This window comes from Neolamprologus multifasciatus, chromosome 20 (genome assembly GCF_963576455.1).
Source record: "Neolamprologus multifasciatus chromosome 20, fNeoMul1.2, whole genome shotgun sequence".
Lineage (NCBI taxonomy): Eukaryota > Metazoa > Chordata > Actinopteri > Cichliformes > Cichlidae > Neolamprologus > Neolamprologus multifasciatus.
In genome coordinates this window covers 35,344,043-35,363,937 of record NC_140458.1, presented here as the reverse complement: position 1 = coordinate 35,363,937, position 19,895 = coordinate 35,344,043, and the positions used below count along the sequence as shown (strand labels likewise).

The 19,895-nt window shown below is 38.5% G+C and overlaps 1 protein-coding gene across 2 annotated transcripts; it reads left to right on the top strand.

Annotated features, from left to right (window-relative positions):
• The first annotated feature begins 839 nt into the window (after positions 1–839).
• Positions 840–18,534, top strand: kcna10a (potassium voltage-gated channel, shaker-related subfamily, member 10a). 2 transcript variants are annotated; one of them, XM_085145909.1, is made up of 2 exons: positions 840–1,197; positions 13,203–18,534. In XM_085145909.1, exon 2 carries the CDS (start codon positions 13,357–13,359, stop codon positions 15,079–15,081), a length of 1,725 nt encoding a protein of 574 aa, XP_085002035.1. In that variant the 5' UTR covers positions 840–1,197; positions 13,203–13,356; the 3' UTR covers positions 15,082–18,534. The 2 variants fall into 2 exon arrangements, with proteins under 2 accessions (XP_085002035.1, XP_085002036.1); XM_085145910.1 differs by having other exon boundaries at positions 840–1,294.
• The last annotated feature ends 1,361 nt before the right edge of the window (positions 18,535–19,895 follow it).

Here is a 19,895-nt window from a genome sequence, read left to right as displayed (position 1 = left end):
CTTTTTTTATTTACCAATACCTGAAAAACCTAAACCAGCAGATCAGCACTTTCTAAAATACTCAGTCACTTTTCTTCCCTATTTTGATGCTCAACCTCAGTTTGAGCATTTGATCTTAACCATGTCAACACACCTAAAAGCATCAAGTTGAAAAAGTGTACAGATAAAGTCGCCAGTGAGTGTATGTGGGCGCCTATTATGGTATTACAGAAAAGACAGCATGCAGAAACTCACAGTGGCTTTGACCACTTGAGGTTAATACTCCAAGAAACCGCTGCATGCCATATGTCTCTAAATGTTGGAGTTGTTTGTCTGCAAATGTTATTATTGTATCCTAACCAACCCTGCACTGAGCTCCAGCAGGTTTCCTTGTTCCCTCTCTGCCTGCTGCTTTTATAGGGATGCCTAAATTACTCAGACTCATTCTGTTTCCTTCCTTACCTGCCAGGCAAGAAAGGAAACAGTATTATAATATTATAAGTAATTATAAGTATAATAAGTATAAGTATTATAAGTAATTTAGCCATCAAGTGGTATGATCGCCAGTCAGTGAACCTGTCAAAAGACTTGTACTATTCTCAACAGTGCGTTAATTACTGGCCTACAACATAATTTGAATTATTTATCTTAAGATTGTAATTTAACACACTGCTTAATTTGTGGAGTAGCCTACTCTTTTTCAAAGATTTCACAAAAAATCGAATCCATTTTAAAAGCAATAACATATGACGACAAAATCAGACTTCTTCCTTCAGCAATGTAATTAGAAACGAAAATAGAAAGTTGTCGTGATGTTGCAGCCAAGAGAGCAGAACATAGATGGGCAGAGGTTGGGGCTTTAATCTGCCTCTCAGTCTCGCTCTCTCCCCCTCTCTCTCCCTCTCTCCTCCCCTTCTGAGATAAAGAGACAGATTTGGTCGGAGGACGCAGAAAAACAAGGATTTTTAGGGAATTGCCCAAATTAAACGGAATCATGCTGTTGTTATATCACTCTCGCATCTGGCCCCTGGATAATTGGCCGGGGCACCTCGGCCGTACGTGCTGTCGGCGCGGTCAGCATGGGGGCTGACAGAAAGCGCATTGTGGTTTTAAGTCGGTCCAGCTGACATCCATCATGCCATCGGCACTGCACGGCCCGGCGCATCAAACTTTCGCCAACAACGCCCGGAAGTTTGCGCGATCGTCACGGCAATCAAGGTAGGCAACTTTCCTAAAGTTGCACAGCTTCCTTCAGCTTACCATCTGTTTCACGGTTAAAGTGCTGAACGATGGTCCTGCTGCAACTGGGAAAATGGTTGGTTTTTATTTTATTGTGGTTAAGGAGGGAAACGGAAGAAACTTTAAAACAGTGGCTCACATTACGTCAAGACTGAGCGACTCACGTCCTATGACGTGACATTATAGTTTCCCCATATTTAGAGATGCTATTTAGAGTCTTTTATTTTTGCAGCCACAGAGCTAAAAGCCTGCTTCTTAAAAACAAAAAGTAAGAAATAACTTGAATTTGTAGATGATTTAGATCCATTAGTTACATTTATTGGTGCATTGATCGGGACGATCGTGGCTCAAGAGTTGGGAGTTCGTCTTGTAATCGGAAGGTTACCGGTTCGAGCCCCGGCTCGGACAGTCTCGGTCGTTGTGTCCTTGGGCAAGACACCTCACCCGTTGCCTACTGGTGGTGGTCAGAGGGCCCGTTGGCGCCAGTGTCCGGCAGCCTCGCCTCTGTCAGTGCGCCCCAGGGTGGCTGTGGCTGCAATGTAGCTTGGTCCTTAGGGATGTCCTTGGTCCCCATCCAATGTCCTTAGGGACCCAGCTACATTGGATGGAGACAAAGAAATACAGGCCATTTAATGCCCCCCCCCCGCCAAGGAATGTGATTTTTAGCACCATTAAAGTCACTCTTGTATTAATAATTTTATTAATTATCAATATTATATTGATTTATGTCTCCCCATATTTAGCATCTGTGTTTTTGAAACTTTCAACTAGTGGCTAAAGCTAAAGCCATGAGCTCTGCACAGGTGTCCTTAACACTTTCTTCTGAATGTCAACAAAATGATATTATTTACTCGATTAATCAGAATCAACATACTTTAGTAATCCTCAAGGAAACTATGTGGAATTATGTTCCACTTGAGCTCATATATAAGAGATTGTAGAAACAATGCATACATGAACTTAGTCTCTCGTTGCTTGAAAAGAGTCTCCATGGATGAAAAATTGTACAGTGTCATATGGTAATTTCAGAAATACAGGTGAAAACATGCACAGTGCATTTTGTATGTGTGCGTATGTGTTTAAGCCTGCATGTGGATGTGTGTTGCTTGTTTGTATGCCACCTGAGATTAGTGGTATGTAATAGAGTCAGACCAGATGGCCATATTTTCTCTGTCTGGATTTGCCACAAAAAAAGCTTCTGAAAAATAATTCAATATTTCTGTAACTGAAACAGGCTTAATCCACACAGTGGAGGAAAAGTGCCAGGCCACGGGGAAGGCAGGAGGTAGGTAGGTCATGAGGATAACAGGGGGGCATTAAAACATAAGCTTGAGAAACATTTAACTTTTGAAAGGGTCTTTATGAGCTTTTGCAGCCTTGGCTCAACATCGCTCATGGAAGAGGGGCCACACGCTTTTCTGTATTGGTTGAGAAAGGATCTGTATTGTCTTTGGGACATCTTAAAATAGCTTTAGCAGGAAGAACCCCACATAGTATAAGTTTGTTTTTATTGTTGCTGGTGGTTGCTTGTTGTTTCCTTTGTTATGCTCGGATTCCTATTATTTAATTCTGCTGATTTTATTGTGTAGATTGGCCACAAAATGTGAATTGCTGTTATACTTCTTAGTGTTTGAGACTGTAAATGATCTGTGATATATCACAGTTAAACATCTTTGTCATTTGAATCTGTTCATCTGAATGAATGTCAACAGTGTGCACTGTTAGACTCGTGTAATTGCCTCCATAGATACTGTGCCTACTATTTTGCATTAAGATGCTCCACAGGAAGTTTTTAATTTACTAGGAATTCATTTTGGCTGTTGCTGTTGTTATATGTGTGTCTTGTCTAAATGCCAAGGGAGGATTTTAGTCCCAGCTGTTGTGCACTGAGACTGGCCTGCAGCCTGCAGACACACCCATGTCAGCATCAACAGCTTACGTCTTATAAATGCCTCACGGAGACTGCACTTAAATTATCAACCTGCTCCAGGCAAACACATGGAGTAGGAAATCTTAATATGGGAATATTTTGATGTCGTGTTGCAGATCAGTGTGTTTCTTTCAAATGATGGCTTGTTGTTTAGAATTATGTCTCTGTAAAGAGTTTTAACCAATTTGTATGGACAAATAAAACCCAAACCCCTTTTCCACAAATACACTGGCATATGTTGACCCTATTAAAAAATGTTTTTTTTAAACAGAAGAATTAATTAATATCTCACACATACCTTAGACCATATTTACTCGTGTTTTTGAGAGCTAGGAAAGCCTGACATGGACGAGACAACAAATATGTACAGTTTGTGTTCCTTCTTATCATTGTAATATTACTTCTACAAAAGCAGTTGGCATGCAGCACATGCCTGCCTGCCTTCATTCTGTCTGTAAACGCAACACAGTAGCTCTAAAAGTTTTGAATGAATTCTGATAAAACATTGTTGGGATGTATGAAAATTTGGCTAACATCTACCAGTGTCTTTAAGGTCTACTTAATGGTTTATTGGTTAAAAATACACAAAAAGTCCCATAACTTGAAAACTATGCAGTGTTTATTGTCAACATATAGAAATTACTGCATAAGGATTAAAAAATATAATGTCCCATCTGACCACTGACCTCTCCTTCAGGGTCAATAGATGGATCTGAAGGTCAAATTGATAATAATGCTATGTAGAGCTAGATATGTTTTTACTGCCATTGTTGGCATTGACATCATGTTGTGAAAGATAAAATGTCTTTTTTTTTTTTAAACTTTGCTTAAAATTCAGCTGCATTTGTCACTGTTACATTTCTATCTTTCTTTAAGGTCGACCCAAAATGTTAAATCTTAAAATTGTTGTCAAGAGAAAGATAATGAGCTGCCTAATTAGTAATATTACACAAAAAACTCAAGTTATCCATGTCCAGTTGTTTTCAAATCAGTACCTATTATCCATTATCCACTCCAAGTAAGCATCTGTCAAGTTACCTACATCTGAATTTTACTCCAGACGTCTTAAAGTATGTTTAGACAGAACAAATCAAAATGAACGAAGGTGCAAAAAGTACAGAAAAAAGTACAAAAGTTGCTCCCTGAAGGACAATTCTACAATCTGTTTTATGCACAGGTAGCTACACCTTCTCCTATATTAATGTAATACAAAATATTAGTATCTGAAAATACAAATGTATTCATTTTTTAAAAATTATTAATTAAATTAATTATTCATTAATTATTCATTAATTCTAATGAATGTACTTGTCTTTAATCTGTTATTTAGGACACAAGCAGTAAAGGAGAAACAATAAATAGGGGTTACTTTGCCTAAACAGAAAATGAGAACAGTCTGGGGTTTCAAGTGTGATTCAGCAGGTGGAGGAACACTAAAGTCTGTTGTCTCAGTGTGGGGAAAATACCAACAGCTCACAATAATTTCTAATGTGAGTTTCATTAGATTTTCTTAGTGGACAGGTTGTGATCATCTGGCCTGCTGCTCTTTGTGGATTTACACAAATCAACAAGACGCAAGCAGATGTTTCACCGCTGAGTTCAGTTTCCTACACTAACAGTATTCTATACATTGTCTTTGCAGTAGAAATATAAAGCTGGTACGATTATTGAATTCAGCCAGCGAATCTAAGCATCATTAGTATAAATGTAAATGAAATCTGATTAATTGACAGATCAATATTAAAAATTATGACATTCCATGTAATCCCTAAATCTGTGTTTTTATCAGATGTACAATACAATACAATTTTATTTATATAGCACATTTAAAAAACCACAGGTATGCCAAAGTGCTCCACAGAACGAGTTAGAGCAATAAGTACATCCCATCTTTCTCCATCTCTGAGTGAAGTTAGCTCTCCCTGGAAATACAGCAGCTGGACCTTTAGCTGACAACATACTGCGTGACAAAGTGCACACGAAGAGTTTGTGTGTTTAGCTCATAAAAATGTTGTAGAAAATTGTCATGTTGAAATATTTCTCCCTTTATGCACGTTCCTCTTCTGTAGCGCTAGCTTGAAGCTGACTACAACATACCTGCACTTGTTCTGGCCCACTGTAACTCCAGAGTATAAGCTCTATCAATCATACAGTTGAACCTACAATAACGAGCCTGTTTTGAAAATGTAAGTATCTGTGTTGAAATGTGGGGCGTAAACGTAAAACGTAAATAAATGAAAAATAAATACTCAAGTAAAATACACATACCTTAAAATTCTACTTACAGTAACAAATGTATTTATTTATACTAACCTCTGAAAATGAATATATAAAAAATGCAGTACTATTCCTTTAAAAGTAAGTTTTCACACTATTAATACTTATTTGTGTATGTGTATTAATATGTACAAATGCTTTGGAGATAATTGCCTATTATTATTATTTTTTATTTTGTTTGGATGATTTTTCTATAAAAAGCTTTAAATGCTCTAAATTCTGTAATTTAATATTATTATTACTGTTATTATTATTGTTGTTTTTGTTGTTAATTGTTCCTTTGCTTTTATGACACACTTGATATTCTATTTTTCTTTTTCAATTCATTACTTTTTCTTCTCCTTTGCTCTCATTTTTTTCCTGATGTCCATAATGCAAATACCAATTTCACATTTGGTGATATTGTTCTACCCAAGATTAAAAACGTCAGGTGCAAACAGAATTTCACACTGAAGTGGTTGATTAAAGGGCAGTCTGCATCCACTGCTAAAGATACGTGTGGAAGTAAGACTTGTCTAATTGTCTACAACTTCCCAATGACTGAGGATTACATTAGAGGATGCACATCTTTTTCTCTGTGCACACACAGTTACATGACCCTCTACACAGAGGGTTATGCAACTGTCTCCAGATGTTATACATCCTCTAGCTCATATGGACAGGTCTTAAACTGTAGCTGATAACCAAACCATAGTTTCTCTTTGGATAATCTTCTTAAATCTATCACAACATGATAAACTCACAACATAAGACCCACGAACTGCTACATTGCACAACATTATACTATAAATAACTATGATGTAAACACTATTATTATTATTATTATTATGTACTTAATAAATAATAATCATAATAATCAGCATCATTTAGCCACCACAGTCTATGTGGCTAAATATAAGCAACTAAATATAAATAACTGATGCAAAATAGGTTTTAATAGTTAAGATAAAAGAAAACAAAAATACTCTTATGCTTTAGTCACAATTTATTACACAATTTATTAATTTATTCATTAATTTATTATATAATTATTTTTTTCATTAATTAATAAAGTTTTCTAGTAATATTACTGTGTGTTTGTTTGGGACTTCATATTTCTGACATGTTCATTTATTGAACTGGACACGCCTTCTTACATCAAAGGTTCAGGTTCAAATGCATACTGCTAAAGTACACACAGCATACACATGACCTCAGGAACAGTAAATACTGTATAGACAGAGACTGAGCATCTATTTTTAACTACACTAATGAAAGGCTGCATTTGGCTCAGGTTATAAAAACTGTTTGACCAAATGGACACTGGTGTAGTTTGTGTGAATTGTTTTTCTAACAAAGGCTGATACAATGTTTAATGTTCAAAAACATGTATAAGATAACAGCACAATATAGTACAATTAAAATAGAGTACAAGAAGGGTTGTTATGACAAAACGTGGTTGGACAATAGTCATGACAATTTGCATATTTAATTATCAAGGAACTGACCTCACAGCTCATTGGTCATTCAGTGGTGCTGGTTTCAGTCATTGTGCAAAAAACCTATAGGGCACTGGCCAAAAGGAGTGATGTTATTCATAGACTGAATGCTGAAAAAGTTTTGCTTTTGGGATATCAAACTTATTTTAATCTAAATAAAAGGAATAATAACACGCACTCAGGTTTTAAAGTGGGCTGAATGGTGCTTTTGTTGTCCATAAGTTGTGGGCAGCATATAGTTAACAAAAGAGGAGGAAGCATAAAGGGAATACATTTTTTAAGTGGCAGGTAATTGCAAATGCAACTTTTCAAACTGATCAACAAATATCAGTTGCTGTGCAGTTTCTCACACAAAGTATCTGTGGGAACAGGTTAGTTTGTGGTAACGCACTATGCTAGCACAGAAGCTACTATGCTAGCACAGAAGCTACTATGTTAGCACAGAAGCTACTATGTTAGCACAGAAGCTCTGGCGTTCATGGTCAGTAAAGAGATTCATTGAAATTTTAGCTGATGTTGCTTAGATTCCTTCACTGAATTCCACCTTTACATTAACTTTATGCTCTCTATTATAAAGACAATATAGACTGTACACTGTGCAGCACAGAGGTGGAAATCAGACAAGATCAAGTAACAACAACTTACAGGTGGATGAACTGAGTTGTTTAAATCCATGAAGATCAATAAACCTCATAGAAGCAGCAACTGCACAGCTCAGCTGATCACAGTCTGTACATAAAGAAAATCCACTGGAGCTCACAAGAGAAATTACTAGAACTTTCCGGGGGGTGGGGGGTGCTGCACCACTACAACAATCTTTTATTTTTAAATTAATGTAGCACAAGGTTCAGTTTCTTTTGCACAAAAAGTAGCTGGTAGAAATGTTCTTTAAAGAGCTGCTTTTTACTTTTTTACTTTGAGCCATTTGAGTATCTCTTTTACTTGAGTAAAAGTTACTTGAGTAAAGAAGTGGAGTATTTTTTTAACACAAGTATCCGTACTTTTGCCACCTTTGGAAATAAAACTCTACAACCAAGTACAGCAGTAACAGAAAGTAACAGAAAGTAACAGAAAGTAACAGAAAGTAACAGAAAGTAACAGAAAGGGAACTTAGTCGTAGCATTCTGGAGCCGATGTAGTTGCTAAAGAGAAAATATAAATTTTCTCAATTTAACAAATTGATATCTTTTCTATTGTGAATAAAATGATTGCATCATGTTTTTATTTACAGAATCACAACATTTTTGGAGATTCTTAAGACACCATTCATACAGAATTTATTCAGTTTTCTGAGCGATAAGGAAATGTGAATTTAGAATAGGTGACTCCAGGGGCGCGTGTGTGTGTGTGTGTGTGTGTGTGAACTCACTGTTATCTGTGTTAATCTGACGGAAAAGATCCCTCGGCTTATAGCACTGAGCTGCTCAGCCTGCATTAATCTTCTTAATAGGGTCAAAACTATGATCCAAAAATATCATCTAATGCCTTCACACAGCCAGAGACCACCCCACCGACCTCATCCCAGGAGCATAACACAGGGTCCCATCATGCAAGGTCAACCATACTGTACTTACTGGGCCTTAAAGGAAGAGAGTGCTTTAAGTTCTTTACACACAAAGAGAAGTTAACAGGAATTAGTGCACACTGGTGAGCAAACATCTGTGCTCAGCTGTAAATTTATTCTTGTGATCACAAATATTCTTCAGTAAAGCGCAGTTTGTGTCAAAGACTACAATGCATCATTTAGAGGAGATCCATTTCAATTAGTTTACAGGAATTAAGTGGAATTAAAACAAATTTAACAGACAAAGTGTAAATCTTTCATTTTGTTTTAATAGTTTTTACTACATATTATTTTATTCCGATGTTTAGATTTAGACAAAGCTGGATTCACTGTTAAAACAGTGAATTTGCTGGAAATGAGTTGGCGAGTACGTTTGAGAGAGCCTCCATGACTTGTCACGCTGTGCATGTGTAAAGGTTACATGTTGCTTCAGTTTTTCTGAGTAAGTTGATATTTTGTGGAAACACTGCATGTGTCTCACACATGTTCAGTGACTGTGGCTCGTATAGCGTACACTCATCTTTATTAAAACAGAAACATTTCACCAAATGAACGCAGCTCATGAAGTTAAATGTTGGACATAAATTTACATGTTTTTTCATCTGACCAGCAAAGGATTGGGTTGCAATTAAGCCAGATCGGCCTTGACATCTGTTCATGTTTACACACATGTGATAAAGTCACGAGGGATAGCTTACTTAAAGTTGCTGCTCATTGCAACATTGCCATAGCTTGGATGTAGATCCCTGTGCTGTCTCTCTCTCTCTGTTGTGTGCTGGGCTTTCCAGTGAACATTAAAGGATCATATGTAACAAGGACTTATGAGTTTTTCTCAATATGATATCCTGAATATTAATAGCATGGCAAAAATAGCTACCCACCATGCATTAACATTGACCCATATGAAACCTTTGTTTTACGATGTCCTGTCATAGTCAGGGACACAAGATATTTTGTTTTCACTGTTCTGTATATTTGAAGTATTTATGTCCTATTTTTTCACGAATGCTGGGATATATAATACAGAATGCTAGAGTGGAAAAATAGTTACATTAGTATTGAAGCAGTGAGCTTTGCAGAGCTGGCAGGGGAAGCTGGAAGGCTGTGTTGGTTGAGAACGGAGGCTTTGGTTTCTCTTGTCACTCTGTCATCACTCTTTCTACTCCTCTGATGTCGAACATGTGAGAGTTGCTAAAAATCAATTATTGATTGTGATAGTGTAAGTAACTCAGATATGGATACGACCTGTGTGTGTGTGTGTGTGTGTACCGGTTTTCCTATCTTAGTGGGGACCACAATCTGAAATTTTACTTAAAACTTACTTAAATTGGGTTATGGTTAGGTTTAGGGAAAGGGTTAGAGTTTGGCATGCAATTTGGATGGTTAGGGTAAGTGGATAGGGAAAGCGTTATATCAATGAGATGTCCCCACGAGGATAGCAACAACAGACGTGTGTGTGTGTCTGTGTGGCCCAAGTCAAGCATGGAGAAATCTGAGGATCTAATTGCAATGTTCCACTCTAGAAAGCTTTGAGTACCTCACTCAGATTCCTGACAGACATCTTATGATATGCATGGTTTGAGAAACAATCTAACTTATGCATGCACACACAAACACACACACACACAAGCACACACACACGCAAAATTAACAATCTTGAGAATGAGTTTGCTTTCCACTGCTGACTTCTGTGGCCTGTGAGCATGCTTGCTTTTGTGTGTGTGTGTGTGTGTGTGTGTGTGTGTACCCTTTGCCACAGCTCTAGTTTCTACTCAAGCATAAGGTTACCATAAGTAGTCCATGACAGGCTGACCATTCTGATCCCAAGTGAAAAGTAGGTAAAGCGGCTGGACTTGTTGGACTTGTGGAGGACCCTTTTTCTCCTACTCTTGTTTTTGTTCTTTGATGCCGATGGTATAAAAACCTCTTGCAAAGGAAGGTAAAGTGTTTGTTGCTTGCTTGATATGCTTTGTGTGAGTCTGTTTGGGAATATTGTTGCTATTGATTACTTTGTTCATTCCTCAACATTAAAGGATCCGGGAAGCAGATTTGACTTGAGAGTGGTTGAAACATATTTAACTGTATATCATATGTCTTCCTTTAGATTCTACTCTGGTTTAGGAATAAGCAGAATTTGTGAATCAGTCATTTAATAATTTAGTTTGTAATAATGAAAATGAACACTATGAGTACATTTAGTTTGTTGATAAATTGGTTTGGCAGGTCTATGTCAATGATTTCTGAGTATTAAGTTGACAGTTGAGCCTGATTTTCAGATTCTGTTTCAAGATCATTAGAAAGTCCCAAATGAGGAAACTGACCTTGTTCCAGTCAGGAGGTCTCAGGAGGAAATGAGACTTCCATTGTATGATTTACCAGTTTGCGTTTTTCATATCGTATGATTCAGCACATGATTTTAACATTTTGCAATACTACAGAATTATTTAGGCCTCGTTGTTTCATATTTTATTCTGTGAAAGACAGTAGTCACCATTATGGTTTTCTGTGTCCCATTTTTTTCTGCCTGATTTTGATCGATCAGACTCTCTCATCATCCTGACTATCCATCCACCCACCTATCAAGTCCCAGTCTGTCTCATTGACACATTCCCTTTTTTTGCAATGCTGTCCTCATCCCATCCACCCACATCCGTTTCCCCAATAATTTTCATATCATCCTCGTTATTCTCGCTCTCTCTCTGTCTCCCAGCAGGATTGGTATCACTGGCTCTGGTTTTAGGTGGTGACTCATCTCTGGAGTCTTTAATTAAACATCTGCAGGCTTTAGCACCCATTCACACAGTTACACTAGTTAGGGTGGCTGTAGCTCAGGTGGCAGAGCAGGTCAGCCACTAATCAGAAGGTCGGTGGTTCGATCCCAGGCTGCCTCCTGGCTGCATGCCAAATATCCTTGGGCAAGATACTAACCCCATATTTGCCTACTGGTGGTGGTCAGGGGGCCCAGTGGCGCCTGTGTCCGGCAGCCTCGCCTCTGTCAGTGCGCCCCAGGGCAGCTGTGGCTACAATGTAGCTGCCATCGCCAGTGTGTGAATGGGTGAATGACTGAATGTAGTGTAAAGCGCTTTGGGGTCCTTAAGGACTAGAAAAGCGCTTTACAAATGCAGGCCATTTACCATTTACACACGCACACCTATATAGTACAACCCCACACAGGCACACACACCGACAGGCACAAATACACCTTTCACACAACCTCACTATTTCATTCTATGTGAATGCTGATGAAAACACACACAGGCAAATACAAATACAAAGAGCAAAGCTGGAACAGTGCTTATTTTTACAGCTAAGACTAAATATATGGCACAGTGCAGTTTAAATGTGAGCCTTGGCGTCTGGTAGAAACTAGGCTCATGCTATCACTGCACAGTTAATTATGCACTAATGTATGCAGAGTCCCAGTTACCTCAGACTGTCCTCCTTTCCTACAACCCTCGGGGTCATGACAGGTTGTGCAGCTCTTTTCTTTGAGCAGGAGCTATTTTTGTGATCATTTCAGTTTGTTTTTTAAAATAACTTCAGTGTCCAGTATATGCACTGGTTAATATGTATTGCTAACTAGTAGGGATGCACCGATACTGATACTGGTATCGGGTATCGGGGCCGATACTGTAAAATGTGTGTGTTCTCATACTTGTAAAAGTTAACTGATACCAACTTATTTCATTAATCAGAGGGTGGCTTGTCATTTCTGTTGTAGTTTTTTAGATTGGCCACTAGGGGGACATCCCACGCTAAACAGGCACAGGGTTAGACGAGAGAGACTAAAAAAACTGGAGGCTGCTGTAGCTAGGCTAAACAAAATGTCAGCAGTGTGGAACAGCCAACTTTAACTCAGGTTTTGGAAAAGCGAAGAAAAATGTCAAGAGAAAATCCACGGACAGTTTAAATAACAGAGGCTCTGACTCATTTTATCGCTCTGGATGACCAGCCAATGCCAGTGTGGAAAACATAGGATTGCGATATGAAATATAATAAATAAACAGAAGTGTTTATTTATTATTCTGAAAGTTCAGTGTATAGTTCAGTGATATTTTGTAAAATTACAATGTGGAGACTATAATTTAACAGAAGTGCTTATTTTTCACTTGAAATTTTTTTGTGGTCATTTTTATTAAGATTTTATTTTTTATCGGCAGAGAATAAAATAAAACCTGTCTTCCAATTCATTGCATTTGTGTGTGTGTGTGTGTGTGGTAGAAGTATCGGTTTTTGTACTCAGTATCGGCAAGTACTCAGATCCAAGTATCGGTATCGTATCGGTTTGAAAAAACTGGTATCGTTGCATCCCTACTAACTAGTATTACTTATTTAAAGGAATAGTAGTAAAGTTTATGTCAACAATTTGATAATGATTGATCAGAGATATGTGAACATGTAAGGGTCAGGCCCTACTGTTGCTCTCCTATTTAATGTCTGCTGTTTTCAAAGTTACATAACATCGCAGTGCCACTGCCACAGCAGGCAAAAGAAAGAACCAGCAAAGAATTTACTAGTTTTTGTTCTTTCTCTCCTCCTTGTTCCAGCTGTATTGCTGGTAGATAGCGTTGCTTGTTCCCAGTTTAAACTATGTCTCTCACTTTCTGTTTCCAAATAATTCTCCAAGAAACTAGCATTTGTGTTTATTCTAATGACCTGATGCTTGTCTTGGTGAGCTCTGCACAGCTAACAGAAACACACTGATAATCTTTGTCTCTCCTCTTTAACTCTACAGGAACTGGATGTTTAAAAAACAAGTCGAAGGAGTTTTTGTATTTACGTCAGTCACACTGTAGCCTGAATGCTCTGCTACGCTGCTGGTGCTGCTGACTCTGGTGTGTGAACCTCCCATCTGTCAGTCTGTGTGTTGCACTGGCTGAACCAAAGCCATGGAGGTGGCCTTGGTAGACTTTGAGAGCCTGGATGACCTTGCTGGCAACCTTGGAGATGAGGTGGACACCTATGCTGATGAGACCACAGCTCTCACAGTGGACATGCCCCCAGAGCACAGCAGCCCAACCAGCAACTACCATCTAAGAGCCACAGACCTAACATCTACACCTTCCCACTGCAGCCCTATACCCCCATACATTTGGGAATCGACCTCATCTTCACCCATCCCGCAGACACTTAGAGTACCACAGTCCCCGACGATGCCAACTCCAACTAGAAAGGGGCGTAGCAGCTGTGCTAGCATGATCTCAAACTTTAAACTGCTGCTAAGCAGTGAGGGCAGCAAGGAAAGTGAGATGATCTTCAACCGGCTTGCTAAGGAGTGCTGTGAGGATCTCTTTGTTGATAAACGAGGCTTGGATGATGGAGATCAGAAAGTCATCATCAACATTGCCGGTCTTCGTTTTGAGACGCAGCTTAAAACACTGGACCAGTTTCCTGAGACACTTCTAGGGGACCCTTTGAAGAGGATGGAGTACTTTGATCCGATGAGGAACGAGTACTTCTTTGATCGGAACAGACCGAGCTTTGATGGAATTTTATATTACTACCAGTCAGGAGGTAAAGTTAGGCGACCAGCTAACGTTCCCCTTGATGTGTTTGCAGATGAAATTCAGTTCTATGAGCTTGGAAACGAGGCTATGGAGCAGTTCAGAGAAGAAGAAGGATTCTTAAAAGACGTTGAGATTCCTCTTCCTAGCAACGATGTGTACAGACAATTCTGGCTGCTGTTCGAGTACCCAGAGAGCTCCAATGCAGCACGAGGTGTAGCGCTGGTGTCCGTCCTCGTCATTGTCATATCCATTATTATTTTCTGCATGGAAACACTACCAGAATTCAGAGATGAGATGGACCCAGTTGTGCCCACAGCAGTGCAACCTTTTAACCAATCGCAGGGCTCTGCGGGTCCGCCTGGTGTCAAGCCCACAACGTTCTCTGATCCTTTCTTCATCATTGAAACTGCCTGCATTGGTTGGTTTTTCTTTGAGCTGTGTGTGCGATTTTTGGTCTGCCCTAGCAAAAGAGAGTTTTTCCACAACCTCATGAACATTATTGACATCATATCGATCATCCCTTATTTTGTCACTGTGATTACAGAATTGGCCACAACTCCAGCAGAAAGCTCAGGGCAGAACATGTCTTTGGCCATTCTACGTATCATCCGCTTGGTGCGGGTGTTTCGTATATTCAAACTGTCTCGTCACTCTAAAGGGCTCCAGATCCTGGGACAGACTCTGAAGGCCAGCATGCGTGAGCTCGGGCTGCTCATCTTCTTCCTCTTTATTGGAGTTATCCTTTTCTCCAGCGCTATCTACTTTGCTGAGGTAGACGAGCCAAATACGGTGTTTGTCAGCATACCCGATGGCTTCTGGTGGGCTGTTGTTACCATGACCACTGTAGGCTACGGAGACATGTGTCCCATTACCATGGGGGGTAAGATGGTGGGCACCTTGTGTGCCATTGCAGGTGTGCTGACTATTGCCTTGCCTGTTCCCGTCATTGTTTCCAACTTCAACTATTTCTACCATAGAGAGGCAGAAGCAGAGGACAAGTTGCCCTTGGCTGATGCTGTTGAGAAAGCCATAAAGGATACCACACAGGGTAGCAACACCTCGCTCAATAAAGCCAACGGGCTCTGGCAGAGTGGCAAAGGGAAGTGACGTCAGAAGAGCACTGTTCAATAGGAAACTTTGCCACTAAGCAGTAAATATTAAATAGTCACTGTTAAGAGTGGCCAGTTGGCGTCATTACATCTGCACTGCACCTTGTGAAAAATATGTTTTTTAATTATAAACTGGTTGTACCACATTTACCTCTTTTTGTCCAATATGGAAATGACATTTTGAAAATGAGTTCCCCATATTAATGTTATTATGTTTCATGGTAGGTGTTTAGGTTGCACAGACCCGAGAAACGTTCTTCATTCTCGTGTGTTTAACAGATCCTTCTAAAGGAAACCTTCTGTTCATTGGCCAGTAATCCTAATGTTTACAACATGTTGTGATTTTGTCCTCGACGATGTTTAACGCAGCTTTCCAACAGCATTTTAATGGGCCATAAAGTATTAAACCATTTAAAGTTCATCTACAGTAAAGAAAATTCTTAACGTTCACATTGTTAATGTATTTTATTAATCTGTAATAATTCAACATTTCATCCTATTGGAATAAATTCTCTCCTGCTCAAAAACTGATGCTTATATATAATATTTACAGTGTCTGCCTCACACGGCCCACTTTTCATCTCACGGCTTAACTGAAATCTTCTATATTTTCCGATTAAAATTGCAACTCTGCAAAACTGATTGAATTGCTGGCCAGTTCTGAACAAACAAAGGTCACTCCTTTCCTCTAAGTGTCTTCAAAGACTAATTTGTGTTGTGCTTATTGTCTAGATTAGAGCCATCACATATTTATTTATTTATTTATTTATTTATTTATTTATTTACAGAAAACGTGAATCATAATTGTGAAGTATTCATTCATTCTCACTGGGTTGACCAAGTACGGATTCTCCACAACTCACAGTCAGACTGATTCCACTTCATATAGTTGTTGTTTTTATTTGTTGTATTGTAATGGAGTGCCTTAAATCATGCAATGTTGGGACACTGTTGAATATGCCATATATAATTCCACTGTAATACCTCTGTCTGTCACACATATATGCTCAGTATTTTTGGTTTCATATTTGACTGGTGTTATAAAGGTTATAACCATTTTGTCCCTTTCATGCATTTGTGTGTTATTTTTTAAAAAAAGGCGTGTCCAACATAATATTCTGGATCTGAATCTTGAAAGAAGTTATGTGAAGTGTAATGGATCTACACTCTTCATGGGGTCACATCAGTTCTCCCAAATTTGGATTTCATCCTTTTTTCCTTTCATTCACTGTCTTATTGTAGACAAAGAAACTTCAGTTATAGAGAATTCCTGTTTCCAAAGAAAATATGAATGAGAGATGAAGGAAGCCAAAGATAATTGCTTATAAAGGTAAATAAAGGGAACTGCTATCCCATAACTCAAAAACTGTGCTTCTGCAACGTAATATAGAGGTGTGGCTTTGAAAAGTGGCTTATAAAAATAAACTCTGGAAAGAAAAATTGAGATAATCTGGATCCAAGGATGTGATTTTTGCCTCAAAATACATAACATCCAACTTTGGACACACTTTAGAGTGTGGTGGTTGAGCATATGATGACAATGAGATTATAGAACAAGTGAGCCCATCAGAATTACTTGGTTTTCTACACAATGTGATCTTTGAAGGTTTTTACACAATTAGCTTATTGCTAAACTGTACTCATGCATCAGGATCTTTATTGGGCTTTGCTTAGATTTACTTGTTCCCTTGTTTGTTCACTTTTATCAGGTGGGAACTATCCTGGCAATATAGGATACTTTCATTAATTAGAAATTGATGATGACTGGCTTATAATAGGCCTACAGACACAGACTCTCACATTATTGACAGTAAGTGTCAGTAATGTATATATGTAGCTTGGTGTACATGCCAACTTTAAATAAAAATGTTGCACCTTAGATGGAGCTTTGCTGGATTAGGCACCACTTGCACAGGCTAGAGACAGCTCAGCAACAGTCTGGTAACTCAACTGAAATCACCGGGAAAAATGTGTACTCTCCAACCACCTGGCAAGTGGACGTTGTTGGCTATCATTGTGAAATCGATTCCTGAAGTCACGCAGGTCTAGACTGGTCATTGACCTCCCTGGCAACCACAGATTGCTGGGAAAATGTTGCCCCTTGCACCGATCGCTCTGTATGACTGAGACTTACATGTTTGCTAATTTTATAAGCACAAGGGTTCACATTTTGCATCATATTGTGTAGCAGTAATAATAATAATAATAGTGGAAAGATAACCTGAAGATCGACCCATATTCTAATTTCACGTAAATGTGAATCCAAGCAATTCACTTCTTTTTCTGTCACTACGTGTTACTTTGTGTGTTTGACAATCAGCTTTGTGGTCATAATGATAACTAACTGTATGGGTTGATGCTCGTTTTTGTTGATACAGGTAATCACTTGTTCAGCTGGTAAACTGTCCTTAAATGATAACAGCCCACTCGTGAAAACAATAAGCCAGAGTTTATTTCATCACGAAGACCTTTACACTGTATTTATATGTATGAAAACATACGATTTACTGTAATGAAGACGTAATACATCCTGGGATTTTAAATGTTTCTTCTCATGTTTTATATGCACTGCTGTGTTTATAGAAAGTTGTGCTTGTGTGGATGGAGATACATAGGTGTGCTTGTTTTGTGAAAGACACACAAGGCGACAGAGAGGAGTGAACTTTCTTGTATTCCCTCCGTGTTCCCCCTTCAGGTAAGAAAATCCCCAATAAGATTTCGTCATGACTTTCATTAAGCAGTCTCTGCTTTCACTGTAATGCTAGTGCCATACACACACAAACACTGGCAGTCTGTGAGATACCAACAGGATGCCAGTCTCTGCTATCTTATGTTGCTAGATAGCTTCACCTGATACTGTTCTCTGTAGATGTAACGCCTCATCTCAGTGAAATAAAGCAGTACAATAAAGTACATCATCTGAACTGTTCTGCACATTAGGTGTAGGCCTAAATGTGGACTCAGTGAAATAGTCTATTGTGCCCACTTGCAATATAGTTATCAGCACTGGTGCCATATAGTCTTTTTTTTTAACCGTGTTGGTATTTTTGGATCCAGATCTAGCAAACAATAATACAAAATATTGTGTCTGTATAATAAAATTAATTTTAAATAAATTTCACTTATCAGCACAATTTCATGAATCCTCATGATAGTGCTCATCAAAGGAAAAGATACTTAACAGGGTGCAAAGGTGAACAGCAACAACAGCGATACAAACACACACTGACACCACAATCATGTGTGATTAAAAGTTTCTACTTTTGCAGATTTTATGATGTTAATGATTGCAGACCCAATATTCCAGAATTGCTGCAACATAACATAATAGCAACGTGCACTGATCGTGACCTCTTGAAGTTTAAATAGGCAGCACAGGACGACCAACAGTTAACTGAGACGACAATCTGGACGTGCTGACCAAAACCAAACCAAAGAAAATATGGACGATCTGATATCCTCGTGTTGGTCGAGTCAAATTTAGTTAAACACCGTGAGAGCACCCTGTGTGGCATGAACAGCTCAGGCTGCTGCTGCTGGTGATATATTGGTGTGGCTTAGAACAAACTGAGAATTGTTTAAATGCCAGCTTGCACCTGAATATTGTTGCTGGCCGTGTCCATCTCTTTATGACCAGAGTGTGTCCATGAAGCTGCTTAAAGCAGGATAATACTCCATGTCTCAAAGCTCACATCATCTCAAACTGGTTTCTTGAACATGATGAGTTCTCTGTACTCATGACCTGCACAGTCATCAGATCTCAATCCAGTAGATTACCTTTGCGATGGGATTTAATGGGAAATTCCCATCATGGGTGTTCATTCACCACATCTGTGGCATCTGTATGATGCCATCATCTGAATATGGACCAAAATCACTGAGGAATATTCCCAGCACCTCACCCATATGGAAAAGATATATATAAATCTTATAAAGTTTGTATCTGTCTTGCATGAAACTTGTATGAAAAGCATACAAGAGTGAAAACACATATAAGATCCCTTGAAAAATTATATAATGAAACTTGTATGTTTTGTATACTTACTAAAGAAATATATGAAAGTAATGAGAAAGTGGCCACTTTCATGAGTAAATCATATATGTTTTTACTATTTCTTTTCCATATGAGATGCTACAAAGAATTAAGGTTTTCTGAAGGCTGTAAAAGTGTACAAAGTGGCCAGTGAATGTATATCTAATACAATACTAATGTATCTTAAATGCAAATTTACAAGATATCACTCACCTCATGAGAAATGTATAAAACACATTAAAATAGAAAGTTCATTATATAATTATGCCTTGATTATGAGTAGTTGAGTGAAGATATGCTATTAGAGTAAGTTGGTATGATGACTGTCGGTGCAACAATTGTGTCTCTGAGTGACATAAACGTAACCAGAGAATATGGTAAACACTACCACGTTCCTGACAGACTGTGTGGTTGTTGTTGTGTGCCTCACATTCATCTTGAAAACAGAAGTTAAAATGAAGATTAACAACACTGTCTTTCTAACCTTGAATTTGCAAGAACTTCCTGTTAGCAATAGCTGAATTTCCTCCTGTGTCACATCACAAATGCTGTGTTATTTTGCAAGGTTAGAATAAAATAGCTCTTTATTGTCATTGTACATGTACAATGAATTTGCAGGTGCTCCACACCAACTGTGCCTAAATATAAATATTCACAGTGGGAACAATAAAACAAGCAGTGCTTTTGACATTTCAAATGAAATGCTGCTGAAGAGAACAGATGATTACTATTTGAGAGTTCTTGCTCCTCAGATGACTTTGTGGTTGCTTTACTAAAAC

What these genes read in the sequence shown, in the direction of transcription:
- kcna10a (XM_085145909.1), top strand. Translation starts at nt 13,357, where the DNA reads ATGGAGGTGGCCTTGGTAGACTTTGAGAGCCTGGATGACCTTGCTGGC.